The sequence below is a fragment of the Lemur catta genome, chromosome 8 (assembly GCF_020740605.2).
Source record: "Lemur catta isolate mLemCat1 chromosome 8, mLemCat1.pri, whole genome shotgun sequence".
NCBI lineage: Eukaryota > Metazoa > Chordata > Mammalia > Primates > Lemuridae > Lemur > Lemur catta.
Genome location: NC_059135.1, coordinates 9,353,774 through 9,378,693, shown reverse-complemented (window position 1 = coordinate 9,378,693; position 24,920 = coordinate 9,353,774). Strand labels below are relative to the sequence as shown.

Genomic DNA, 24,920 nt, shown 5'->3' with positions numbered 1-24,920 from the left:
TCTTCTTTTAAAGTTGTGAAACCAAAGATGAAATAATGAAGAGAAGATAATATGAAAGAACAAGGGTGCATTCTTAGGGTGATTTGCACAGGACTACTGATAACAGACATAATAGAGCCTGAAAATGGCAGGGTTTTAAAAACTGAATAATAACTATGACACGATGGCCTACATTTTTATTTGTTAGGAAGACTAGGGTTATACTATTCAAGGTTCATTGGAGTAAATGGTGTTAATACATTTAATTAAATGGCAATGCATGAAATACCATATTTGTGATAATGAAAGTGTTCGGAAAACAATCAAAGATCCAATTGTTCAGATCCAGCTGTGCTCAGCATAGTTCCAGGACTGTTTTCTTGTATGTGTATATTCTAATTATTTAGATAGTGGATACTAGACAGTATCTATGGAGCTCTCTGTTCCTAGAGTTCTTGATTCATATTGGATTCTATTTTCCACTATTAAACTTGTTGATTGAGAAATTAACATTTTAGGGAACAAAAAAAGAATTATGTTTATGAGACAGCTACACTGCCAATAATTTAGAGATAGTCTCTGTTGCATCATAGAAGGTGCCCTCCACACAAAAGAATTGGGAGGACTGTCTTGAGTCTTACCTAGCTTTGTGTAAGATGGGAGAAATCAGTCTCTCTGGGTCTCACTATTCTTATCATAAAAATGTTTTAATTCCACCTGCTGTTAAAATAGATAATATGTAAAGATGCTCAAGACATTACCTGATTTGTTAATTCTTTCTTCTCTTCCTTCCTTGGGGAATGAAAACTTTGAAGTAGACTCCAAGGTGTAATTTATTTTTCCCTCAACCATAAAGTAAGGATAATAACAGTTCCCTATGCATATGGTTTTTGTGAGGTATAAAATTAGAAAATGGCAGTAAAAAGCTTAGTCTGATACATAGTAAGCACTCAATAAATGTTAGCATCTATTTTTATCTCATTTAAATCTTACATAATTGGGGCTCAACATTCAGATTCCCAATATGCACAGAGGAAGAGAAGCATTGAAATGTATTTTCTGATTAGACAGTGGGGACCAGGGAAGGGACCAAAAAGAGCCATGAAAACGGTCCAGGGGAAGTAAAACATTATGATTTTCTGAGAAGGGGCTCTAACAGGAATGAGCCCTTCTGGGGTGTCGCTGGCAGCACAGGTGCTAGGGGTGAGGCTGTGAAAAGTTGCTGATGGCTGTCCCTGCAACAGCTGGACAGATAGGAGGCCCTATGCTCTCTGTTCTGAGCTGCACCCCAATCTGCTGGAAAAGCTTGAAACCCAGTGTGGGAGACTGAAGGGCCATGTGGGAAGACTGTTTCAGGCTGGGGGTAACTCTGCAGTATCTTTGGAGCATGTAGGGACATCACGGGCTTTGGGATCAGTGTCCCGAGTTCAGACCTATCTCTGTGTCCTAGTCACTGTGGGCTTCAGCCAGCTTCCTTAAGCTTTTTCAACAACAACTCTTCACCCATAATGAGTGAATAATAATTCCTACTGCATAAGATTCTATCAGGATTAAATGAGCTGATGTATTTAGAGTGTCATACACTTAGTACATATATGCTCAAAAGTCTTACCTTTTATTATTTTGGTTCCTTCAAAACCCTCTTCTCTCTTTAACCCTCACCCCCAGCCCCTGCCCACGGTGGAGCCCAAAGGAACAGGTGGTCCCTGGTGTCGGACCTGAGTGAAATGACTTGTTATTGATCATCTTGCACCTGTCTCTCCAGAAATGTATCCAGGGAGGACCTACAGAAGCATTTTTCTGAGTTCCCTTTTTAGAATCTTGTGAGCCTATAAAGAAAGCCTAGAACATATGACTCCAAATCCCATATTCTAAATGTTTAAATACCTCCTGAGACAGCCACCCTTGGAGATTAGCTGCAGTACGGTATCAGTTGGATTTGCCTAAAAACAAAGAGACAAATTTTAGTGCTACCAAAATTATTAAGTTGAAATGAATTGCAAAGCTCATTAATTTTTCAGAGAAAAGTAGTAAGAGTTTTCCAAGTCTTCCGATGGGAGTCCACTTTGGCAAAAAAAAAAAAAAAAAAGGCAATTTATAAAAAGGAATCTTTAATCGTACTATAACAACATCTGACCTTTAAAAGAAAGAACTGAATAATCAGTCTGAAAAATAATTTTTAGGAATAAATTCTCCCAGCTGCACAGAAGTTCTTTGGTTTCAGGCCAGTCGAATGCTGGTATGGGCTTACGTTATAAAAAGTGGCATTGAAGCTGCCTTTTAAATGCTGTCGAGAGATGTTCCTTCACAGTGAGGCAGAGGAAGGATTCTTCAGTGCAGTGCAGGGGGGGACATAACCACACGACCTGGATCTGCAAACGCAGCAATGCACCACAATCCCTGAATTATTGGCACATCCCAAATTCTGGCTTTCTTTTCTTTGTAACATGGAAATTGTAGCTGGACCATACTGAGATGCCTGGAAAACACCAAGGGGCACCTCGAGGGCATTGACCAGGGTTGGCTCTGTCTGGAAACTTCCCCTCAAAAGAGTCAGCTAATGCCATACACAGAAAAGGGCCGACCTGCCTGCTTCAAACTTCCTTCTTTGTTTCGTTCTCTAATTGCTTTCCCCTCAAAACCTCATTTTCCTCAGCAGAAAACCCAAGCCAGTGATTGCCAGACACCAACGCAATAAAAGGAAGTGACTCTAATAGAGAAATGAAAGGTGAAAAAGTGCAAATGCAGGGAAATTTCATCTGCTTGTAATGCATATGTATTTAAGAACAGTATTAATTCTATTTCACAAAGAATTTTTGAAAATTAAGTAAAAATAGGGTTCAAAAAAAAAAAAGTGTACAGCCCAGTGGTTAGTATATTCACAGATTTTTGCAGCAATCACCACTGTATAATTTTGGAACATTTTCATGACTCCAGAAGAACCCTCATACCTATTAGAGGTCACTGTCCATTTCTCCTTCCCCTCCCCCAGCCCCTGGTAACCTCTGTTCTATTTTCTATCTTTATGAATTTGGCCAGTCTAGATACCTCATATAAGTGGAATCATATAATATTTGTCCTTTTGTATCTGGCTTTTATTATGTTTTTAAGGTTCATCCATGTTGTAGCATGTATCAGAACTTCATCCCTTTTTAATACTGAATAATATTCCCTTATACAGATATACTGCATTTTTGTTTCTTCATCAGTTGGTAGAAATTTGGATTGTCTCTACTCTTTGGCTATTATGAAAAATGATGTTATGAAAAAAAATAGGCTTCAAAGAAATAGTCTGTTCTGTCCTTGATAACCCAACCACAACCTTGGCTGTCCAGGAGAAATTAAGCCCGAACAAGGAGACATCCACAAAGCAGCAGGAGTTGGTGTTGAATTTTGAATCAAACAACTGGAGTGGAGCCCTGCCCTGCCCCTCTAAGCTGTGAGCCCTGAAGCAAGACTCAACATTAATATGTGCCTTATCACTATGGGTCGAATTGTGTTCCCACCCAGCCAAATTCATATGTTGAAATCCTAAGCCTCAGTATGTCAGAATGTGACCTTATTGTTGCAGATGTAATTAGTTAAAATGAGGTCCTAATCCAATATGACTGGTATCCTTATAAAAGGAGAAAAATTGAGACAGACTGATACACACACACACACACACACACACACACACACACACACGAATGTCACGTGAAGATGAAGGCAGAGATGCAAAAGAAGCCAAGCAACACCAAAGATTGCCACAAACCACCAGAAGCTAACAAAGGTGTGGAACGGATTCTCCCTCACAGCCTCAGAAAGAACCAGTCCTGCCAGCCCCTTGAGCTCAGCCTCAAGCCTTAAGAACTGTGAGACAATACATTTCTGTCTTTTTTTAAGCCACTCATTTTGTGCTACTTTGTTACAGCAGTGCCAGGAAACTAATACACTTAACACCAGTTTATGTTCAACATTTTATTCATTAAATAAGCACTTGATTTCACACTTCATACAATAAGAATAAAATGTCTTATTAATATATTTTATATTGATCATGTATTGAAATGACAATACGATTTATATATTATTGGGTTAAATAACATCTACTCTTAAAATTAATTTCATCTATTTCTTTTTAAACTTTTTAATGAGGCTGCTGGAAAATTTAAAATGACACGCGTGGCTGGCAACAGATAGCTGTTGGACAGCATCGCCCCAGGAACTCCCAGAGCAAGAGCAGGAGCTGTACATTAAGGCAGTTGTGGGCGTCTTCACACTTCTAGAGGAGCCTGGAAGGACAAGCCTAAGAGGCAAGGAGAGGCTGGTAATGTGACAGGAGCAGGGCACGTGAGGCCCGCTGAGTCTGGCCCTTTTGGGAAATTGAAAAGAGCCCCTTAGGCCCTGGGGAAGAGTGAGAGGAGAAAATGAAAACCCCAGTAATGGCTGCATTGTCTGAACCCTGGCAAGGCACCAGCCCTAGGCTAACTAAATGCTTCACGTGTATTCACTCCTTCCATTCTCATTGCAACTCTGTGAGTTAGGCGCCCATTATTTCCATTTAACAGACAAGGAAATTGAGACCCAAGATGTTAAGTTCTTTGTCCAGGGTCATGTAGACTCAGAGTTTGAACCTGGGCCTGGAATAGCAGGTGAGAGCCAACTGGTGAAAGAATGTGTACATCATAATAAAATACAAAATAGTTTACAAAATAAAAGATAAAATTAAAAAAGGAGAGCAGGAAGGAAGGGAGGGAGGATGTTAATTAGTTTCTCTTGCAGACAATAAGGAGGCCATGAAGGATTTTAAGCAAAAGTCTGGGATACTCAAATTTGGGTTTTAGAACAACAGGAGCTCAGGAGGCCAGGAAGAGTGGTGAGGCTGGGGGTCGTGTGCTCAATTCCTTGCCCAGATAGAGAAGAGCAAACCAGAGAGCTTCCTGTTACTATGGCCTTGGAGGGATGTAGTGCTCTCAGGGGGCATTTTCCAGACAAAAGATAAATGTTGCACGTCTGGTAGTGACCTGAGAGCACAGAGCTGGTCCAACTGAAGCTGGATTGTAGGAAGCACAGGGCCCTTCCCTCCCTCCTGCAGGAGATGCTGTTGTTTGACATCAGCCCCTCCCTGCAGGACACTCCTGGGCCTGGGAAAGCCTGGGGTCAAACACAGGATTGAGGTAGAAGAAGTAAATGAAACCCTGCCTCAGGGTTCCACTTCAGGAATGAGAGTGACATCAGCTTCTACCTTCAGGTTCAGAGCTTTCTGGCGTGGATGGACCTTAGAAAGCTTATCCTTGGGGTCTCCCAGAAAGGATTTTGTCTCATTTTCTGAGGCGGCCTAATGTGTGGGTTGTTTCCCTTGTGAGTAGCAGAAGAAATATCGCTAAGAAAACAGTGAGTTTGTTTAAAAGCAATTTTTCATACAACTGCAATTAGAATGTGATGAGTCAAAGCCCACAGTTGTTTTGATTCTGAGGCTAAAGGTTAGGCAACCACTGACTTTCCCCCAGAATATGACCTTAGAGCCATCGGTGGCCCCACAATCCCTGGGGGTACCTGTCTTCTTTGTTTGTGAAGCATGTGGTGCAGTGAAGTATGTAGCGCGGGACGTTCTATGCATCTGAGCTTGAATCCGGATTCTGCCACTCACTAGCGGTGCAGCCTTTGGCAAATGTCTTAACTTTGTTCAGCCGGAGACACCGTAGTCTCACGCACCAGGACAGTGCCTGGCACAGCACGTGTGCTCAAAAAGTTAAATCCCTCCCTTTTCCTGTCTCCTTAAGTATAGATCATGTGGGTCAATAACAGACAATAATAGAAGAGGAAAAAAGACCAAAATGTGATCACCTTTAGGAAAAATAGTGTCCGTATTAACCAAAAATCTCAAAAAAAAAAAAAAAAAATACACTAGGGACCAAGATATGGGTAAAACTCATGTGTGCTATTTTTAAGGTGAATTGTGAGAAAAATTCACCCTCTAGGCAGGTAATTTCACAATGGCATCTCTCTGGGCTGATGGATTGCAGAAAGTATCCTCTTCCCCTTCCTCCCTGCTTGCCTCCCCAGAGCACAGACTTTGCTAGAGGAGCCTGAGCTATTGCCAACGGTCACTTGTCCCTGTTCACTGAGGACCTTGGGCAGGGCACAAGCTGCGTGGAGTCAGCCTCACTATTTCATACTTCATTCAGATAGAGCTAACGAAAGGGCAGATTGGCAGTGGGCAATGCAATCACAAATACTTTCACAGACCAGAAAGATTACAAAATACTGAACTTTAAATACAAACCAGACTACTATGAATAATTGCGATAATTGTTTTACTATATGAACTTGATGTGTCATGGAGCTTCTTAAGGTAATCTACAATAATTCTGTGTCTTCATAATTTCAGAAGGGGGAAAAAACTAGTAGCAAAGTGAAAACTATTAAAGCTTCATGATCAGAAAAATAATTTCAATTATTTCAATGTAAGGTTTTTTGGATAGGCCGGCACTGGAGAAACAAAGACGAGCAGAGTTGAAAGGGATAAGTAAAGAGGCTTTATTGGGGCGCTCCCGGGTGAGGGTAACGGGTCCCAAGAGAGGATTGGGGGGGTGGGGAAGAGACCCAAGAAGTCGCATTGCCCAGAAGTTTTGAGTGAGCTTATATATGTTTTTAGGGCTGGGGGTAGGGGTTTCTTTGGCAGGAAGATTTATGGTGGGGAGAGCAAGGAATTTTCCGTTGCAGTTTTAGGGCGGGTATTGAGAAATAGGAGGGGCTGGTGGCATGTGTGACTCCAGGAACCGAGACCCTTATCAGGGTAACCATCCAGTTGTGGCTATTCTTTAACTTAGTTGGGCCTTGCAGGCATTGTTCTCGGCAGGTCTTGTGGGCTTCTTCTTTTTCCATTAGGGAGGGGAGGGGTGCCTGCCACCAGCCTTACATTCCGGCCTTTTAGTGATAATGGGGCGCCCTGGTCTTTCTGGCTACTTCCTGCTTTTGAGGGGCGTAGTGGGGGCTTTGGGCCGGAGTCGGCTGGTGGAGGGATGACTGGAAGAGGAGAGTAGGGATGAAGAAGTATCTGATTTATTGTCACTCTGGATAATTTCTGCAGGTGGCGTTGGAGAAATAGGCCGGGTTTGTTGACGTAGTAATAGTATTTTTCTGAGTCGCCAGGCTGTATACCAGTGTTAGAGATATCAGAGTCGGTTTCTGGTGGCTGAGGCAGATGTCATTCTGCGTGGGCATGGAGAAGTTGTCTGAGGAAAGGAGGATATGGGAAGTAGGAGACCAAAAGTTGGGGGCTGAGCTGGAAGATGATGGTTAATGAGAAAAGGCTGGCCGTACAGGAGATTGAAATGTCTGTGAGGTGGCATATGAGTGAAATCGACCTGCCAGTCTTGTCTGGGGAGGTGACCACGTATCTGATAGGTGGACATGGCGGGGGCGGGTGGGTTGAGGCCCCCTTGAGGATTAACAGAAGTACAAATGTCACAGGCTGAGTAGACAGTTTTGATGGGGGAGTATAGAGAAGGGTGTGAAAATAGAGACTGTAAGAAGTGGGAGAGGCCCTTAGTGTCATCAATATGAAATGAGGAGTGGACCTGGCCAACGAGTTCTAGGGCCTGTGCCTTAGGGAGAGCCAGCTTGTCGTCCTTAAGAAGGACCCACTGTTTGGTGGTGGTTGATCCCCCTTGGGCCAGAAGGCTGTTGTGCTCCTCTGGAGTGTAGCAAGGTTGGAGGGAAGGAATGGAAAGGAAACGAAGAGGAGCTGGACTAGGGTGTTTGGGGGATTTTAGGCTGCAGGCAATAGGATCAGTATAGTTGTTTCCCTTAGTGACAGGGGACTGGTCCGTCTAGTGTCCCTTGTAGTGTATGATAGGTAATTGGGTGGGTAACTGAAGGCCCTCGAGGAGACAGAAGATGAGGATGGTGTTAATAACAGAGGAGCCCTTGGTGGAGAGAAAGTCCCATTTTCTCTATATGGCAGTATGGCAGTGAGTTATCATAAATATATACTTGGAGTCCGTGTAAATATTTACAATCCTGCCTTTGGCTAGGTGTAAGGCTCGGGTGAGAGTAATGAGTTCTGCTTTTTGGGAGGTGGTGTCCTCCAGAAGATGGGAGGTTTCTATTACCTGAGAGGCAGAGACAATGGCATAGGTCGCCCGGCATTTGCCGTCCTCACCTGTGACCGAGCTGTCATTAACAAAGAAAGTTAAGTCCGCTGTAGGAAGTGGCTTGACTGATAGATCGGGTCTAGGGGTAGTGGAGGCTTTAACTATTTCTGAGCAGGAGTGTGAGGACAGGGTTAGGCAGGGAATGGGGAGCAGAGCGGCAGGGTTTAGAGTTGGGGATTGAGATAAAGTAATGGTGGGATTTTTTATAAACAAGAGAAGGAATTCCAGTAGTCTAGACAGAGGGAGGAGGGCTAAAGAGCGGTGAGTTAGAAGGTCCTATAAACAGTGGGTGGACAACACATGTAAGTCCTGTCCCAGGGAGAGTTTAAGGGCCTCACTGGTGAGAGTAGTGGCCGTGGCTAAGGCGCAGAGACAGGGTGGCCAGTCACGGACTATGATGTCCAGCTGTTTGGATAAGTAGGCCACTGAGGTGGAAAAGGGAGTAGGTCCCAGAGGTTGGGTGAGGACGACGAGGGCCAGGCCCTGGTGCTCATCCATGTAGAGATAAAAGGGTTTTTTTAGGATGAGGGAGTCTTAGAGTAGGTGCTTATAAGAGAGAGTCATGAAGTTTTAGGAACATGCTGCAGACAGCCTGAGGGTTTAAGAGAGGGCCAGCGGAGGCATCATATGCTGCCTCATAGAGGGATTTGGCAAGGAGAGAAAAGTTGGGGACCCAGTGTTAGAAGAAATCAATGAACCTGAGGAAGGACAGAATTTGTTCAGCAATGGTGGGTGGCTGGAGGTCCAGAAGAACCTGCTGCCGATTAACAGTAAGATGACGGGAAGTGGATGAGACTAAGTCCAAGGTATGTGACAGTAGGCTTAGACAGCTGAACTTTGGAGAGGGACACCTGGTAGTCCTTAGAGGTAAGAAAGTTGAGTAGAGAGGCAGTGTGTGTGTGGCTGTTGCAGTATGAGGGGCTGCAGAGTAATAAATCACCCACATATTGGAGGACAGTGCTCGGCTGTAAGGGGCATTGAAGAAGATCTTGGGGGAGAGCCTGACCAAAGAGGTGGGGGCTGTCCCTGAACCCCTGGGGCAGGACAGTCCAAGTGAGTTGTTGAGACATGTCTGTGTCAGGATCTTCCCACATAAAGGCAAAGAGATTGTAGCTGGCTGGGTCTAGAGGAATGGTAAAGAAAGCATCTTTGAGGTCCAGGACAGAAAAGTGGGTGGTGGAGGGCAGAATATGAGAGAGCAAAGTGTAGATTAGGCACTACAGAGTGTATGGGGACAACTGCCTCGTTACTGAGTCTGAGGTCCTAGACTAGGAGCCATTTGGCTTTTTTACCGGGAGAATGGGTGTGTTATAGGGAGAATCGGTCGGAATTAATAGTTTTTTGTGCAGAAGACGTTCTCTGATGGGTTTTAGACCTCTGTGGTGGGTTGGTGAAATAGGGAACTGTGGCCGGGAAGGGAAGGATGAGGGGTCTTTGAGTCGAATGAGGACGGGGTTATGGTGCATAGCCACCACTGGGGTGGGGGTGTCCCAAACCTGAGGGTCTACAAGTTTAGGCAGGAGGGGGTATGTAGGACTTGGTAAGGCGGGAGAGGCTGTGGGCGGAGCTGAGGAATCTGGAGAGAGAGAGAAGAAGGAGGGCAGAAGTTCCAGAGGAAAAGTGGAGGGTGGTGCCTAGCTTGGTTAATAAGTCTCTTCCCAATGGTGGAGCGGGACAGGAGGGCATGATAAGGAAGGAATGGGTGATGGGACGGTCATCTATCAGGCAGGTTAGGGGACTGGTGGTGGGGGGTTAAGAGGGATTGTCATCAATAACCGTGACCAACACCTGGGAAGGATAAGTAGGGCCTGAAAAGAAAGCAGGACAGAGGAGGTAGCCCCTGTGTCAACCAGAAAGGACACTGGCTTACCCACTACCTTGTTACCCTGGGCTTGGCAACAGTGATCGGGGGGTCACTGAGTCAGGGCCTGTTCAGTCTTCAGCAGCCAGACCCAAAACTGCCATCGGCAGGTCTAGGGATGAAAGGACTGACTCTCTGGACTTCTGTCCCGAGGGGCAGTCACTTTTCCAGTGTCCCTCTTGACCACATGTCAGGCAAGGCTCGGTGGGTGGACGTGGCTGCGGGCACCGCTTGGCCCAGTGGCCTTCCTTACTGCATTTGAAGCAGGTGCCTAGTGGAATATGGCTGGTCACCTTAGATGAGGTTGATGGCTTTGTGGGTCCCACCGGCCTCAGGGCTGTAACCAAAGCTTGGGCTTGCAGGTGTGCCTTTTGGCAGACAGGGGCCTCCTCTTGGGCCTCTGCCTGTTCATCTCGGGAATTAAAGACTTTAAATGTCACGTTCACCACATCTCGGATAGGGGTCTGAGGGCCCTCCTCTGCTTTTTTGAGTCTCTTTCTGATGTCAGAGGAGGACTGAGTAATAAAGTGGGTTGTAAGGACAGTAGTCCCCACGGGGGAGGTAGGATCTAAGTGGGTATATTGGATAAGGGCATCTGTGAGGTAGCTGAGAAAGGCCATGATGTTTTCATCTGCCCTTTGAGTGATTTTCCTGAGTTTATCATAATTTACAGCACCATGTGCCACAGCCTGGAGGCCGGCAAGGATATACTGCAACATGTAGTCCCGCCATTTCCTGCCCTCCTGGCCAGCTGGGGTGTTGAGTTGGTATTTCCCCTCCAGCTCCTTGTGAGGGACAGCCTCAGCCCCCACTGGCATAGAGTGGTCCATAAGATGGACTTGGTCAGCATGTCCCTGAGCCTCTGCCCAGACGCGCTCCTTTTCATCAGTAGTAAGGGTAGAGGATAGTATAACAAAAATGTCATGCCAGGTAAGGTCATATGCCTGTGTCAAGTAGCGAAACTCTTTGGTGTAGGCTGAAGGGTCATTAGAAAATGAACCTAGGCTCTTTTTAATCTGGGAAAGGTCAGAAAGGGAGAAGGGAACAGGTACCCCTGTGACCCCCTCGGTGCCCGCCACCTCTCACAATGGACAGAGGAGGGACTGGTCTGAGGGATTTGTGTGACAGTGAGTGATGGCTGATGAGAGACATTGGCGGCAAGTGGCTGGCTGGTGTGGAAGGGTGAAGGGGTACAGCTGGGTACAGTGGAGGTCGAGTGGGGGGAGAGCTGAGTCAGGTGAATCAGAGAAAGCAGAAGGGGCATCTGAGGAGACGTCCAGTGGAGAGTTAGAGGGAAAAGAGGTGGAGGGCGGTGGGGGACCCCAAGCAAGGAGGACCTGTGTGGGGTGGCAAGTCAGACAGAGAGAAGGACGGGAGCGCAAACAGAAAAAGGCTTGGACATATGGGATCTCTGACCATTTGCTGTTCCTGTGACAAAAATTATCAAGGTCTTGTAGAATATTGAAATCAAAAGTCCCATTCTCAGGCCATTGGGAGTCATTGTCCAATTTATATATTGGCCAGGCAGTATTGCAGTAAAGAATGAGGTGCTTGGGCCAAATGTCTAAATCCAGAGCCTTCAGATTGGCCAGCAGGCACCCTAGGGGCATCTTGCGGGGAATTTTGGAAGATTGGCTACCCATGTCATCCCAACCTGAAGGGAAAATGGACAGGAACAGTATCCTGACTATGGAGGCAGCAAAAGTCTGGGGGAATGTCACCACCAGAGACTAGTGTGCCAGTACAGAAAGGGGGGAGAGGAATTCAGGCGTCCCCGAGTAGCCTCAGCCCCTGAAACGGGAGAACCTCCGACGTGGGCCCACAGTTTAACGGACAGGGAACAGCTTCCTGGAGGGAACAGAGGCTCCCAGTGGGGGATCCGGGTTGGGATAACACGGGGTGACTCACGCAGGCCAAGGTTGTCAGTCAGGGACTTGAAGGCAGTCAGCAGAGGTCCCGATCCAGAATGTGAGAGTTTGCGGAAGGGGGTGGTGCAGCCAAGGCCCCGGAATGGGCCAGCACAGCCAAACGCCCCTCCCGGGTCTCGGCACCAAATGTAAGGTTTTTTGGATAGGCTGACTCCAGAGAAAGAAAGATGAACAGAGTTGAAAGGGATAAGTTAAGAGACTTTATTGGGGCGCTCTCGGGTGAGGGTAACGGGTCCCAAGAGAGGGGCCCGGGCGAGATTCTTGGGTCCCGGGAGGGAGAGAGAGAGAGAGAGAGAGACCCAAGAAGTCGCATTGCCCAGAAGTTTTGAGTGGGCTTATATATGTTTTTAGGGCTGGGGGTAGGGGTTTCTTTGGCAGGAAAATTTATGGTAGGGAGAGCAAGGAATTTTCCATTGCAGTTTTAGGGCGGGTATTGAGAAATAGGAGGGGCTGGTGGCATGTGTGACTCCAGGAACCGAGACTCTTATCAGGGTAACCATCCAGGTGTGACTATTCTTTAACTTAGCTGGGCCTTGCAGGCATTGTTCTTTGCAGGTCTGGTGGGCTTCTTCTTTTTCCATTAGGGAGGGGAGGGGTGCCTGCCACCAGCCTGACATTAAACAGCTCTGCTTTTATGACAAAGAAGAGGATTTAAGTCATTTGTTTTGTTTCTTGGTTAATAGAACCAAATATTTATGCCAACTAAAGGGGGGAAAGTATGTAAATGATGGGTATTTTAAAAGAAGAGGAATTTTATTACTTTCAAGGCTCTGAATCCTAGAATTGCATTAACTATCTGTTGCTTAGTGGTGAACCCACTTTAATAAATAAAGAAGAATGGTTTGAAACGAGTACATCAGAACTGCAATTTCAATCATGCCAGCTTCTACTTACACTGAAATTACACGCTGTCTAGTGAATTGTTATTTTAATATATGGAAACAGTGTTTTCCCAAGTAGGCAACACTTCCAATAGCAATGTCATTCATCCTATTTATTTGCTTATTAAAAATCAGCATAAAATTTGAATTTTTCAAGGGTAGAACCACAAACTCCTAATTAGTTTTATCTGAATGAATTAGTTTTTACTGCATTAACTTCTAAAAGTGCAGTACTAAATTTTAGGAAAAGCTCTTTCAATTATTAATAACATGGGAAAAGCAATAAGGTAATTTGGCAGAAGTCTAAATTGAAAGTCCAATTCCATCCAAAGCCCCCAGTTAAGGTGCTTCTATACCCATAATAGTATCTACGTGAAAATAATCCAATTATGAACATAATGAAATTTGTTAGATTTTGTTTTCCATGCAATATTGGGATCAGAACCACTATGTTGTTTAGAACTATAATGAGCCTTAGCCACTAAAAAATGGCCATGGATGGATACAATATATTGTTATTAACTATAGTCAGCATGTTGTACAATAGTTCTCTTGAACTTATTCCTCTTATCTACCTGAAATTTTGTATCCTTTGACCAACATCTCCTCAACTCCCTAACCTCTCAGCCCCTGCTAAATACCATTCTTCTCTGCTTCTGAGTTCCACTTTTCAAGATTCCACATAAAGTAAGGTAAGCAAGTATTTGTCTTTCTGTGCCTGGCTTATTTTACTTGACATAATGTCCTCCAGATTTATCTATGTTGTTGTAAATGACAAGATTTCCTTTTTTAAGGCTGAATAGTATTCTACTGTGTATTTGTACCACATTTTCTTTATCCATTCATTCTCTGATGGACACTTAGGTTGATTCCATATCTTGGCCATTGTGAATAGGGCTGCAACAAACATGGGAGTGCACATCTCTTTTTGACATACCAATTTCCATTTCTTTGGATAAATACCCAGTAGTGGAATTGCTGGATCATATGGCAGTTCTATTTTTAATTTTTTGAAGAAACTCCATACTGTTTTCCATGATGACTGTACCAATTTGCATCTCCAGTGTAAGTGTGCAAGTGTGCTCTTTTCTTCACATCCTTGCCAACACTTGTTATCTTTTGTCTTTTGATAATTCTTATTCTAATAGGTACAAGGTGATATCTCATTGGGGTTTTAATTTCCTGAAAATTGCTAAAAGAGTAGGTTTTAATTGTTCTTACCACAAAAATGATAAGTCTGTGAGGTAATGCATATATTAATTAGCTTGATTTAGCAATTCTACAATGCATATGTATTTCAGTACATCTTATTTTACACTATAAATATATGAGGTTTTTATTTGTCAATTAAAGTAAATTAACTAATTTTAAGGAGGATGTGAACATGGCATGGAGGCAACTCTTAGTTCTTCCTTGCAAGTGGATATTTCCTTAAGTGTTTTTCAGTGTTTCTCTTATGCTTTATCCCTAAAAGGTAAAGAGTGTCCTGGGATGACAACTAGGGCCACTGAATGACAGGCCTGCTATCAAACAGGTCTCCTGTAGCATCATGTTTTATTTCACAAATCTCAGAATACTTACAAATGACCCAATCTTGCTTTAACATATATGCTTAGATAAAGAGATGAAAACATTAAGAAAATAATTGTTAACAAAGCTACAGATATGAAAGTATTGATAATTATTAGTAATGTATTATGAAGGGGTTGATATGTGTAATACTTTAATAATTCCATTTTTGGGTCACATGAATATTTTCTTATAGTAGCCTCTAAGCTATTGAAAATTCAGTAGTAATTTGAGAATGTTTTTACAATAAGTGAAAGCCATAAATTTCCAAAGCAAAATCTATTCAGATTCCTTTTGAAGACCGAATTTTGAGTACATAAGCAAAACCCGAGATAATCTTTGTAGGACATTCCAAAAGAAACCCTTCCCCAGACTTTGTGAGCATCAGCTTGGCTCAAGTGTACAAGACCATGTCTTAGATTGATTTTCAACAAATATGTTTTATTTGAAATGTCCAAAATGAGATGGCTTAGATTTTTCTTCCTCTTAGCAATTTGCCTTTACCCATTCAGATGTTTTTCTTTCTAAGCTTGGATTTAAGCAGCATACAGAGTTTTCTTCTGGTGACCATCATCATTTGGCAGCTCTTTAGAGGGGGCAGCCAAAGTTCTTCAGCTGAACAATGTAGCCCATAAAATTATTCCAAGACCCAAATCTTGGCATCCCACAGGAAAGTTCCTTGAAAATCGAGAAGAATTTGGGAGTTACCTTTGACAATTATGGGGATCTTAATTCTATTTAGTTTAGGGTGTATCTGGGAGATGGAAATAGAGCACATTTTTGGAATACTTAAGAAATAGTGAACTATGAAGAATTAGGTCGTCACCATGTCCCATCTGACTGAAAATAAAAGAGGAATTTAGGATAATCTGCAGTGTTCCACAATCTCGTCTAATTTTGAGTTAAGGGATTATGAACCAAAATGCATGATCTTGGATTCAGAGCACACACGCTCTTTCCTTCTTAAATCTGAGAAAGTCTGGATGAGTCATGTAAATAAAAAAAGTTAAGGCAGGAGAAAAAGAGAAGGTAGAAAGAGAGAAGGAAAAATGAAGCAGGAAAGGAGAAATGGGAAAAAGCAGAAGAGAAGCAAAAGGAAAAAAACATGTTTTCTAAAGTATAAATTTTGGGAAACCCTGGCTGAATTCGTATGCTTCATATTGTCAGAAAATAAAAACACCCTTTCCCAAGATTCTCTCTCTTCTCTTTCAGTGACAGAAACAAACAGGAACAAATGTATGAATGTCAGGAGTGCTGTAATCTGCTAAATGCAGGTGTCTTAAAATATATCTTCTGTCTCCTTCCTTGGGATAATGTTTTTCGTTTTGTGTGGCTTTGAGCACCTAACATTGTTTTTCTATCTATAAGCAGCCATAGTTTTTTGGAATTAGGTAAGGGGCAGCGTTTTTCTCCATTTCTTCATCTTTGAAGAAACTGGGTAAGGGAGCCTTTAGGATACCTCCTAGGTTTCAGGATTCTGTCCTAAAATTTCCAAATCAGCGACTCATATAGTGATTTTTCCTTCTTTCTATCTCTCCATCCACCCTGCCAGCCAGCTAACAGAAATTAGGCTCCCCCTAGGTTGCTAGTCCTGCCATAGGAGCTGGGGATAAAACAGGAACAAAAGAGACAAAACACCCATCTTAAAGACATGTACACCCAAGGGGTTTAAACAGACAGTCACATAATTATACAAATAACTATGTAATTAAAAGCTGCCATGAATGACATGAAGGAAAAATACAGGATGCTATAGAATCTTGTAACAGAAGGACTTGATTTAGAGTTTTAACATGTCCTGAGAAAAACAGTCAAACCAGGCATCTTGCTTTTGGAGAGGTAGAGAATCTTGCCCGTTGCTCATAGCTAGGAAATATTTAAGGAAAACAATATTATTTGTGCTCAAAAAAAACTCCTTGACCTCTGCTTTTAATACTGCTGCTGTTAAAAATATTCAAAAATGAATAGCAAAGAATGTTTATTTGTAATGGTTTAGTGTGAAGATAAACTAGAAGATTTCAAGAGGAATGGAAATGAAAAATTTAAAGGATGGGGAACTTGTCTTGACAGAACAACAGTCCTGGACCAGAAGTCAGAGGGTTCTAGTCTCATCAAACACATCCTAGCTGTGCTACCATGGCCAAGTGATGTAACCTAAGCCTCAGTTTCCTCACCTCTAAAGTTAAGTGCTGCACCCACCTACAGAATTCTTCTGAGAAGCTTATCGGTTAATATACATGAAAGTGCTCTGTGGGCACTAACATAGGAAATGTAGTATACAAAGGGAGACAGTACAAAGCATTAAAAAATAATAATGCAAAGTTGAATTATCCCTCTGAGAGGAATTAGGATTGGCTGCCCCAAAAGACTGCATTAGCTAATTGAAAGATCTTGTGTGTTTAAATTGCTTACCAATCATCCCAAGCAAAAACTCGTATCAGTACTATCAGAGCCAATTACTTAGCACTCCATACTTAGTACTGTGAAAAAATACTACCAAGTGCCTTTTGCAATAAATAACTATGTGCGCACTTAGGATTCAACTTAACTTTCACTCAGGAAAACTACATTATTTTGAAATATGTGCTGGTTGGTTTTTCTTCTCTTTTCTTCCTCTTAGATATATATTCAAGGACAATAGAGCACTGGAAATTGGGAAAAGTTTGACTTGAGAGAAATGTCATTTCAATCAGCAGAGTGAGGTTGTAATTCTCACTTGAGTTCATCTCTTTAACAGGCACCTATATTTTCACTTTAGATGCCTTTATATTTGTTACCAATGCCATGAAGGGCATTGCTCCAAACACACAGGCTCCATGGCCACCTGCCTTGCTTGATTCATGGGGCCATTCTGAGATATTATAGCTTGGAGGAGATTTTTTAACCAGTTCCATCAGAATAAAATCACTGTGTTTATTCTTCAGGATTTCAGCATAGTTTCTCCAAAGATATACACGAGATTCTTGTAAATAGCAATCATTTGCAAAAATATTCTGGAAGACTCTACGCTGAAATATTTAGTTATACTAAATAACTATTTCAACTGTTGACATGTCACCATCTCAGCTTAAGGGGCACACAGAAATTAAAAACAAATTGAGTATTCAGGAAATAAAACAAGATTTTTAAACACAATCAAGGAATGGGTTATGACCACGATTAAACATATTTTAAGATACAACTATCCATTTATGTAATTTGGTATGTTTTGTTCTTCGGGTTTTCATTGTTTAAAAAAGGAAAGGCATAAATCATGAAATTCCTCCACTTTATTAACGCAAACATATTTTTATTAAAGAATGAATGCATTTATACTAAAGAATAGTTTACATGTGTTGTAAAGCAACAAGCATATCTTCAAGAGGTGAGTCTTCCTCAATGTGACTCCATGCTTCTTCTACATGCCTGAAAACTGGACCCACACATGGGGGGGCACATGTACACACACACAAATGCATACACCGACACACAGATACACGGACCAAAATGCTGACACCATCGCTCTCCGGATTAGATTAGCTCTCATTTAAGGCTTCCTAGGTGCCGCAGTGCCCCTAATATTACCAGGATTAAAAACAGACTTTAATAAAGGAGCAGCATTACCTAGAAAAGTAGTCATCTGCTCATGGCCTTCTATGTATGTATTTGAACAAATACTTTCAATTTCATTCAATTTTGACTCTTTGCTTTTATAATATATAAAGATCCATGAAACAGAGAAATCTCAGGACTTCTCAGTAAGAACTTCTCATTAAAAATAACAAAGAAGGAAAAAAAAAAAAAAGCCCAGGAAATTCTGATGCTAAGGATATCACCAATTTTAAGATAATGAGATAAGATTTCCCTTTAGGTTAAGATGGGCATAGCTTCTCTAGACAAGCCAAGTTTATCTAACCCATTCCCTATTTAAGTGTGATGTTGAGTGATGCCTTGGTGATGCCAAATCAGTTTTGAAGCTTTCGGTGAAGGATGCATCAGACAGAACCATTAATTAAATAAGTTACCATAAGCCAGAATTGACAAAAAAGGACAGCCTACATAAAGTTGGTTCACTTGTGGATCACTCATTCCTCTTTCCCAGGGCTTCTGTGGTGGTGGTTATGGTTTTAAGCTCCTGGTTTGTTGGTTTGATTGTTTATTTCATTTGCTTGGTTATTTTCTTCCCTTTTGGTGTCCTGCAGCGTATGTTGAGATTCTACCCCACTAGGGACGTTAGAAGGGGAGAGAGGGTGGATGGGGCCAGAGAGGGAGGGGATTATTAGTAGTTGCAAGTATTCTAAGAAAATAGATGAAGTGAATACAATAAGAGGGTACTACTTGATATATTTATGTAAATAAAAGCATTATCTTTAACTGTGAATTAACTGCCAACTATCAGGTTGTTAGTTGTAAAGCTCAATAAAGGCTGTGCTGATTTGCATACAGAGGAGAGAATCTGAAATGCTCTATGGGAGGGGAGCTCTCAGGGTCATCCCCAGTGTCCTTCAACCCTGCAGCCAGGACAGCATCCACACCCCTCCACCCACGCCCCCCATCCCAGGGATCTGACAGGTGCCTCTAACATTCTTGTTGGATTTCATAAGGCAGATCGGAATGGTCCATCAGATAACAGCCACAGAGTGTTTGCCTGAGAGGGGTGAAAACCAGCATGGAGCTCTCCCACGACAGGCATCAGGAAATGAGAAAAACAATAAGAGAGTCTAGAACCTTCCTCCCCATCCACACTCCCACCCTCCTCACAGTCACAGCAGCAGCAGATTTCAATGTAACGTAATTACTTTAATGATACATTTCTTTAGATTTAGAATTGCTCTTCTGAATTTAAAAAGCTTGGTCAGCCAATAGTTTGGCAGTCTTTTCATCCCAAATTTGAATGGTTGCTTCCTCATCTGTCATCTCGAATTCCTTGACCAATGCTGCCTTCGCCGAAGCGTGTGGAGTTCATTCAGCCGTCATCGGATTCCAATTCCTGGGAAACCTCCTCGGACGAGCTGTTCCTGTGGATCCGCCCGTCGCTCTTCATACTGTGGAAAGTCTTCCTGAAGGCCTCCATCATGGCGTGGGCCAGTTTCTTGGCCTCGAGCTTGCTCTCGCACTCCACAGCGTGGCAGTCCATCTGGTAGGACAGGTCGTCGTTGATCTCCCTGTACACCCAGGCGAAGATGTTGGGGCTCACGTTGTGGTCGGCGGTGCAGTAGGCGATGCGGGCCACCTGGAAGGTCTCCATGTGCACGGTGGCCTCCCCTTTGTGGTCCAGGTGATGGAGCCACACCTGGAAGGGCCGGATCTCCAGGAGGGCATTGGCTGGAAAGACGTCTTCTCGGGCTAGCGTGTGCTTCTTCCAGAGCTCAATGACTGGCTTCTCCGTGCAGCCTGACAAAAACTGCATGCCTGTGGTGGAGACCTTCCCCAGATAGGTGACCTGCAGGTGCAAGAGAGGGGACAAAAAGGAAGTGGTCAGCACTATGTTCTCAAACAGTCACAGAGTCACACTGGGAAGGGGAAGAGGCTTCTTTCTCGTTCCCTGAAAGAATAACTGCTATCAGAATTTCTACATTTTCTCCCTAATAAGCAGCCTACTTAGCAAATGTGTTGATATTCTTTAAAAAAAAAATAGATTTTTAAAATCTAATTTCTGGAGAACTACTCTCCCTCTCCCCCACTCCTCTGTTAAACTCTAATTCGAATGACTGATGATGATCTTTTTACATAACTTGGCATTTCTTTAAAATCATAAAGTCAATCAAAGTTTATTTTCAGCCAAACACACACAGAATTTAATAATAGGAAGGAATCAAAAGGATGTCATATCTGAAAAACAAAGTCTTTATTATATTAATACTTATCTCCTATCCTCTTCCCAAATCTTACAATGTTTGATTTCACTTAGGCTGCTTACTTCTAATGCCAAGGACGCGAAAACTGTTCTATTTAAATTATGGCCTAAAGCATGATTCTTTCCTTCCCGAGATAATTTTTTTAAAATACAGCAATGCCCAGTTATTTTTCAACCTAAACAGTTTTTGAACTGATGGGCATCTGGTTATGTGATAATAAGTGAAAGATCTACAGATGGGTTAAGACGAGAATGTTGGCTTATCACCCAGCCAGACAGGAAGTACTCAAGCTAAGAAAAATATTTCCAAATGATTCAAATATTGTCCTTTTAAAAATTCGTTTATGATATACCAAGAAGGAATTTTCATTCTTTTGTTACAGTGAGTGTTACAGCGAGTGGTCCCGAGGACAAACCGAGAGGCACACAGAGTCGGACAATCAAGGTTTGTTTGATGGCGGGCTCAGAGGGGTCTCGCCACCAAATTCTGAGCCCCGTCTACCCAATTTTTCCCACTTTTATTAAGTTGGGGTGATCCAAGGGGTGGGGTCTCAGGTGACTAATGCCCGCCAGGTAATAGGTTAGGTTAGTTGCTGCACCAGGTAATAGGTTATTAGCATTATGCTGATGTGGGTTTTCCGTGAGGGGTGGGGGTCTCAGGTGGCTGCTGTGCTAAGTAATAGATGGAGGTTTTCCTTATCATTTTCACTTTTTTTCATTCATCCAAATGAATAGAACTGGTTTTAATGGGGCATAGGGATTGTGGAAATGCGTAAAACTTAGGAGATCATCTAGGAAATAACACAAAATAGTATATAAATACATTTAAAATTAGTGACATGGATGTAAATACTATGAACATGAGGAGGGAAAGACCAGGAAAAGCTCCATGGAAGCGGTGAGAACTGAGAGGGGACGTTTAATCACGACAACTCCAGATCAATGTTTTGTTTAGTGGGACTAGAAAGACCACATACAAAAAATGCAGAAAATAGACATTCATTACTGTTGCATCTTTCTGTGCTTTGGTCATCTCTCAAACGAGTTAAATGGATAGTCCCTTTAGAAAGATAACTTCTTAGTAAAGATGTACAAATGCTGTACATTCTAGAAATATTTATCGGGAACCTACTAAACACAACAGCAACGTGCCTGTTTAGCATGGGGTGGGGTGATGTGAAGGGGAGGGGCCGAAGTCGGTAGGAAGGAAGGAACTGAATACTCATTCAGAGCACAGTCGAGGCGCTGGGGGGTGGTTCTGGACAAACCTCTAACCTTAGGCATGTGCACAGATATGACAGGGACATGAGGCAGACCATGAAAAGGCAGGAAGGGTCACAGCAAAGCAGCCGCGGTGCTCAGCAGAGGGGGCAATGGCACCCTGACGACGGAAGGGGAGTCACTGGATTTCAAGGCTTCAGTCCCACCCAGCGGATGCTGGGTAAGGTGGTAAAAGAGGAGGACAGAGAAGCAAGGGCAAGGCTGCAGGCGGGGAGACCCAACCTGCTCGGGCAAAGAGGCCACTGACCACAGACAAGTCCAAGCCTAAGACAGCCCTGGATAAAAACACGCTAAACTTTGGGGGACGGCCCTGCGTACAGTCTGAGTTGTCGGGACTTCGCTGCTCCCGATGGAATGCCAGTGAAGGTCTAGGGTCCAAGCAGCGCCTGGCTGTGACAGAGCTTGCTCAGAAGTAACTCAGAAGACTGGCCTGGTCCCAGGAAGCAAAGTGGACGGGGAGGGCACCTGGTGGCAGAAACACAGCCAGGAGGCGTGGCAGCCTGCATTAGGAGGGGGGAGGGATAGGGATAAGACTGACAATACAGGCTGAGGACCTCTGATCTGAAATGCCTGGGACCAGAAGTGCTTTGAATTTCAGATTTTGGAATATTTGCATATACATAGTGAGATATCTTGAGGGAACCCGAGTCTAAACATGAAATCTATTTATGTTTCATATACATCTTATACACAGAGCCTGAAGATAGTTTTATACAATATTTTAAACAATTTTGTGCATGAAACAAATTTTGTACATGCTGAACCATCAGAAAGCAAAGGTGTCACTGTCTCAGCCACCCATGTGACAATCTGGAATCATCATCATTCCTGACTCTGAACTGTTATGCTGTCGATAGACGGTCATTTCCTTTCACCCATTCACACGTACTTTTAACAGTACGTTCTACCGTGACCAGTCACAGGAGGTCAGGTATGGAATTTTTCTACTTGTGGCTTCATGTTGACACTCAGAAAGTTTTGGATTTTGAAGCATTTCAGATTTCAGATTTTCAGATTAGGGATGGTCCACCTATACACAGCTGTAGACTGAAGGAGGAAAATGACTCAGACACACTGTAAGCACCTACAGTCACTCTGGATTGGAGTCAGAAGATAAAGACGGATTTGCAAGAAATGCACAATTCTATGCATAATACTTACTGAACTTGGGTTTTCTATTTATGGTATTTTATGACACCATTACTATTTTTTCTAACAGCTTTATTATTTTTTAAATTGAAGTGAAATTCACATTGCATACAATTAACCACTGTAAAGTATACAATGCAGGGGCATTTAGTACAGTCACAAAATTGAATGACTGTTAGCTTTTAGTTTCAAAATATTTTCATCACACCCAAGGAGACCCCATATCCATTAGATAGTCCACCCATTGCCCCCTTTCCCTCAAGCGGCTGGCAATCACTACTCTGTGTTCTGTCTTTATGATTGACTGCTTCATATAACTGGAATCATATAATATATGACCTTTTGTCTGGCTTCTTCCACTTAGCATAATGCTTTCAAAGTTCACCCAAGTTGCAGCATGTGTCAGTGCTTCATTCTTTTCTACGATGCCTTTGCTTTTGATAGTTTAAAAGCACATAAAGTCGGGGAGAGATTCTGGGAAGATGGTGGCATATAAAGCTCCAGGAATCTGTGTCCCATCTAGACAATAATGCACTGGAAGAATCTGTCTGATGCAAATGTTTTGGAACTCTGGTATCTATTGCAGGCTTGCAAACTTCCAGGGGAAGGCTTAGAAGATACACTGCAGTTAATTTTGGTCAATTTCAGCCTTTAGCATGGTAGCAGCTACCCATCTCCCACCCCCAGCTGTGCAAGCAGCTGTGCATGTTTTGGGTGAAACCTACACACAGCTTATGGGAGCAAGGGTGGGCAAAGGGATCCTGTTCTTCAGTTATCAGGAACCTATGTTCTGATTGCTCTTTGGTGCAGGCAAAGAGGGGGAGTCCCACTGTTGCTGCACTTCCACATTGTGGCCAGCCTCTCTCCTTCTGGCTGAAGTAACTTCTAGGGAATTTAAAGGACCATCATCCCCTCCTTTAATTTTTCTCTTTTTTCCCCTTTAAAGATCCTGACCTTTAAACTAGGAAATTAAAGGAGAACTTATATAGGGACACTCAGAAATTACCACACATGCCCAGAAGAAGGTGCAGGCTCAGAAAAGATCTAGAAGACCTTAAGTCTAAACCTGAGGCTAAACCTCAGCACAGAGACAGCCTACAGCAATCCAAAAACAAGAAACAAAACTGATATCCAAAACAGCTTGGGGAAGAGGGAGAATTGATTTCCAGAGTTACTGCATGCGTAGATTCAAATGTCCAGTTTTCAACAACAACAACGATACAAGAACACAAAGCAAACAAAGAAACAGAAAAGTATGACTCATTCAAAAGAAAAATAAATCAATCAATCAATCAACAGAACTTATTCCTGAAAGATTCTTGATGACAGATCTTCTAGACAAAGACTTTAAAACAAGTCTCTTAAAGATGTTCAAAGAACTTAAGAAATTTGTAGAGAAAGTCAAGAAAATGAGGTAAGAACAAAATGGAAATATCAGTAAAGAGACAGAAAACCTAGTAAGAAAACAAAAAGAAATTCTGGAGCTGAAATAGTATAATAACTGGGATGAAAATTTCACTGTAGGGATTCAAAGGTAGATTTGAGCAGATAGAAGACAGACCAGTGGAGCAGAATAGAAAGCCCAGAAATAAACACTCACATACATGGTCAAATGATTTTCAGTAAGCATGCCAAAGGGGGAAAAACAGTCTTTTTAACAAATGGTGCTGGGGAAACTACATGCAAAAGAATAAAGTTAGATTCTTACCTAATACCATAGAAAAAAATTAACTCAAAATGGATCAAAAACCTAAATGTATGACCTAAAACTATAGAACTCTTAGAAGAAATCCTAGGGAAAAAGCTATTATGGCATTGCATTTGGTAATGATTTCTTGGATAAGACACCAAAAATACAGAGAACAAATGAAAAACAGACAAATTGGACTTCATGAAAATTTTAAAAAATAAGTTGTGCTTCAAAAGAGAATATCAACAGATTTAAAAGGTACCCACAGGATGGGAGAAAGAATTTGCAAATCATGTCCGATAAGTGTCTAATAATATCCAGAATACATAGAGAACACCTAAAAGTCAACAACAAAAAGACCAACAACCTGATTAAAAATGGGCAAAAAACTTTAATAGAAATTTCTCCAAATAGACTATTCTCCAAATGAACCAATGGCCAAAGACACTAGTATCATTAGGTATATGCAAATCAACCTACAATCAGGTACCAGTTTACACCCATTAGAATGGCTGCTATCAAAAAAGCAGTAAATAACAAGTGGTGGGAATTTGAAACAGTATAGCTGCTATAGAATATAGTATGAGGGTTCCTCAAAAAATTAA

At 42.5% G+C, this 24,920-nt stretch overlaps 1 protein-coding gene across 3 annotated transcripts in view; it reads right to left on the bottom strand.

The window, feature by feature from the left end:
• Positions 1 to 17,613: 17,613 nt before the first annotated feature.
• Positions 17,614 to 24,920, bottom strand: part of PID1 (phosphotyrosine interaction domain containing 1) — a 223,991-nt gene continuing 216,684 nt past the window's right edge. For 2 of the 3 annotated variants that reach the window (XM_045558956.1, XM_045558957.1), the window contains exon 3: positions 19,305 to 19,781. In XM_045558956.1, coding sequence (XP_045414912.1) covers positions 19,305 to 19,781 — 477 coding nt within the window. Of the gene's footprint in view, positions 19,782 to 24,920 lie in introns of all 3 variants that reach the window. The other variant, XM_045558955.1, reaches the window with a different exon arrangement.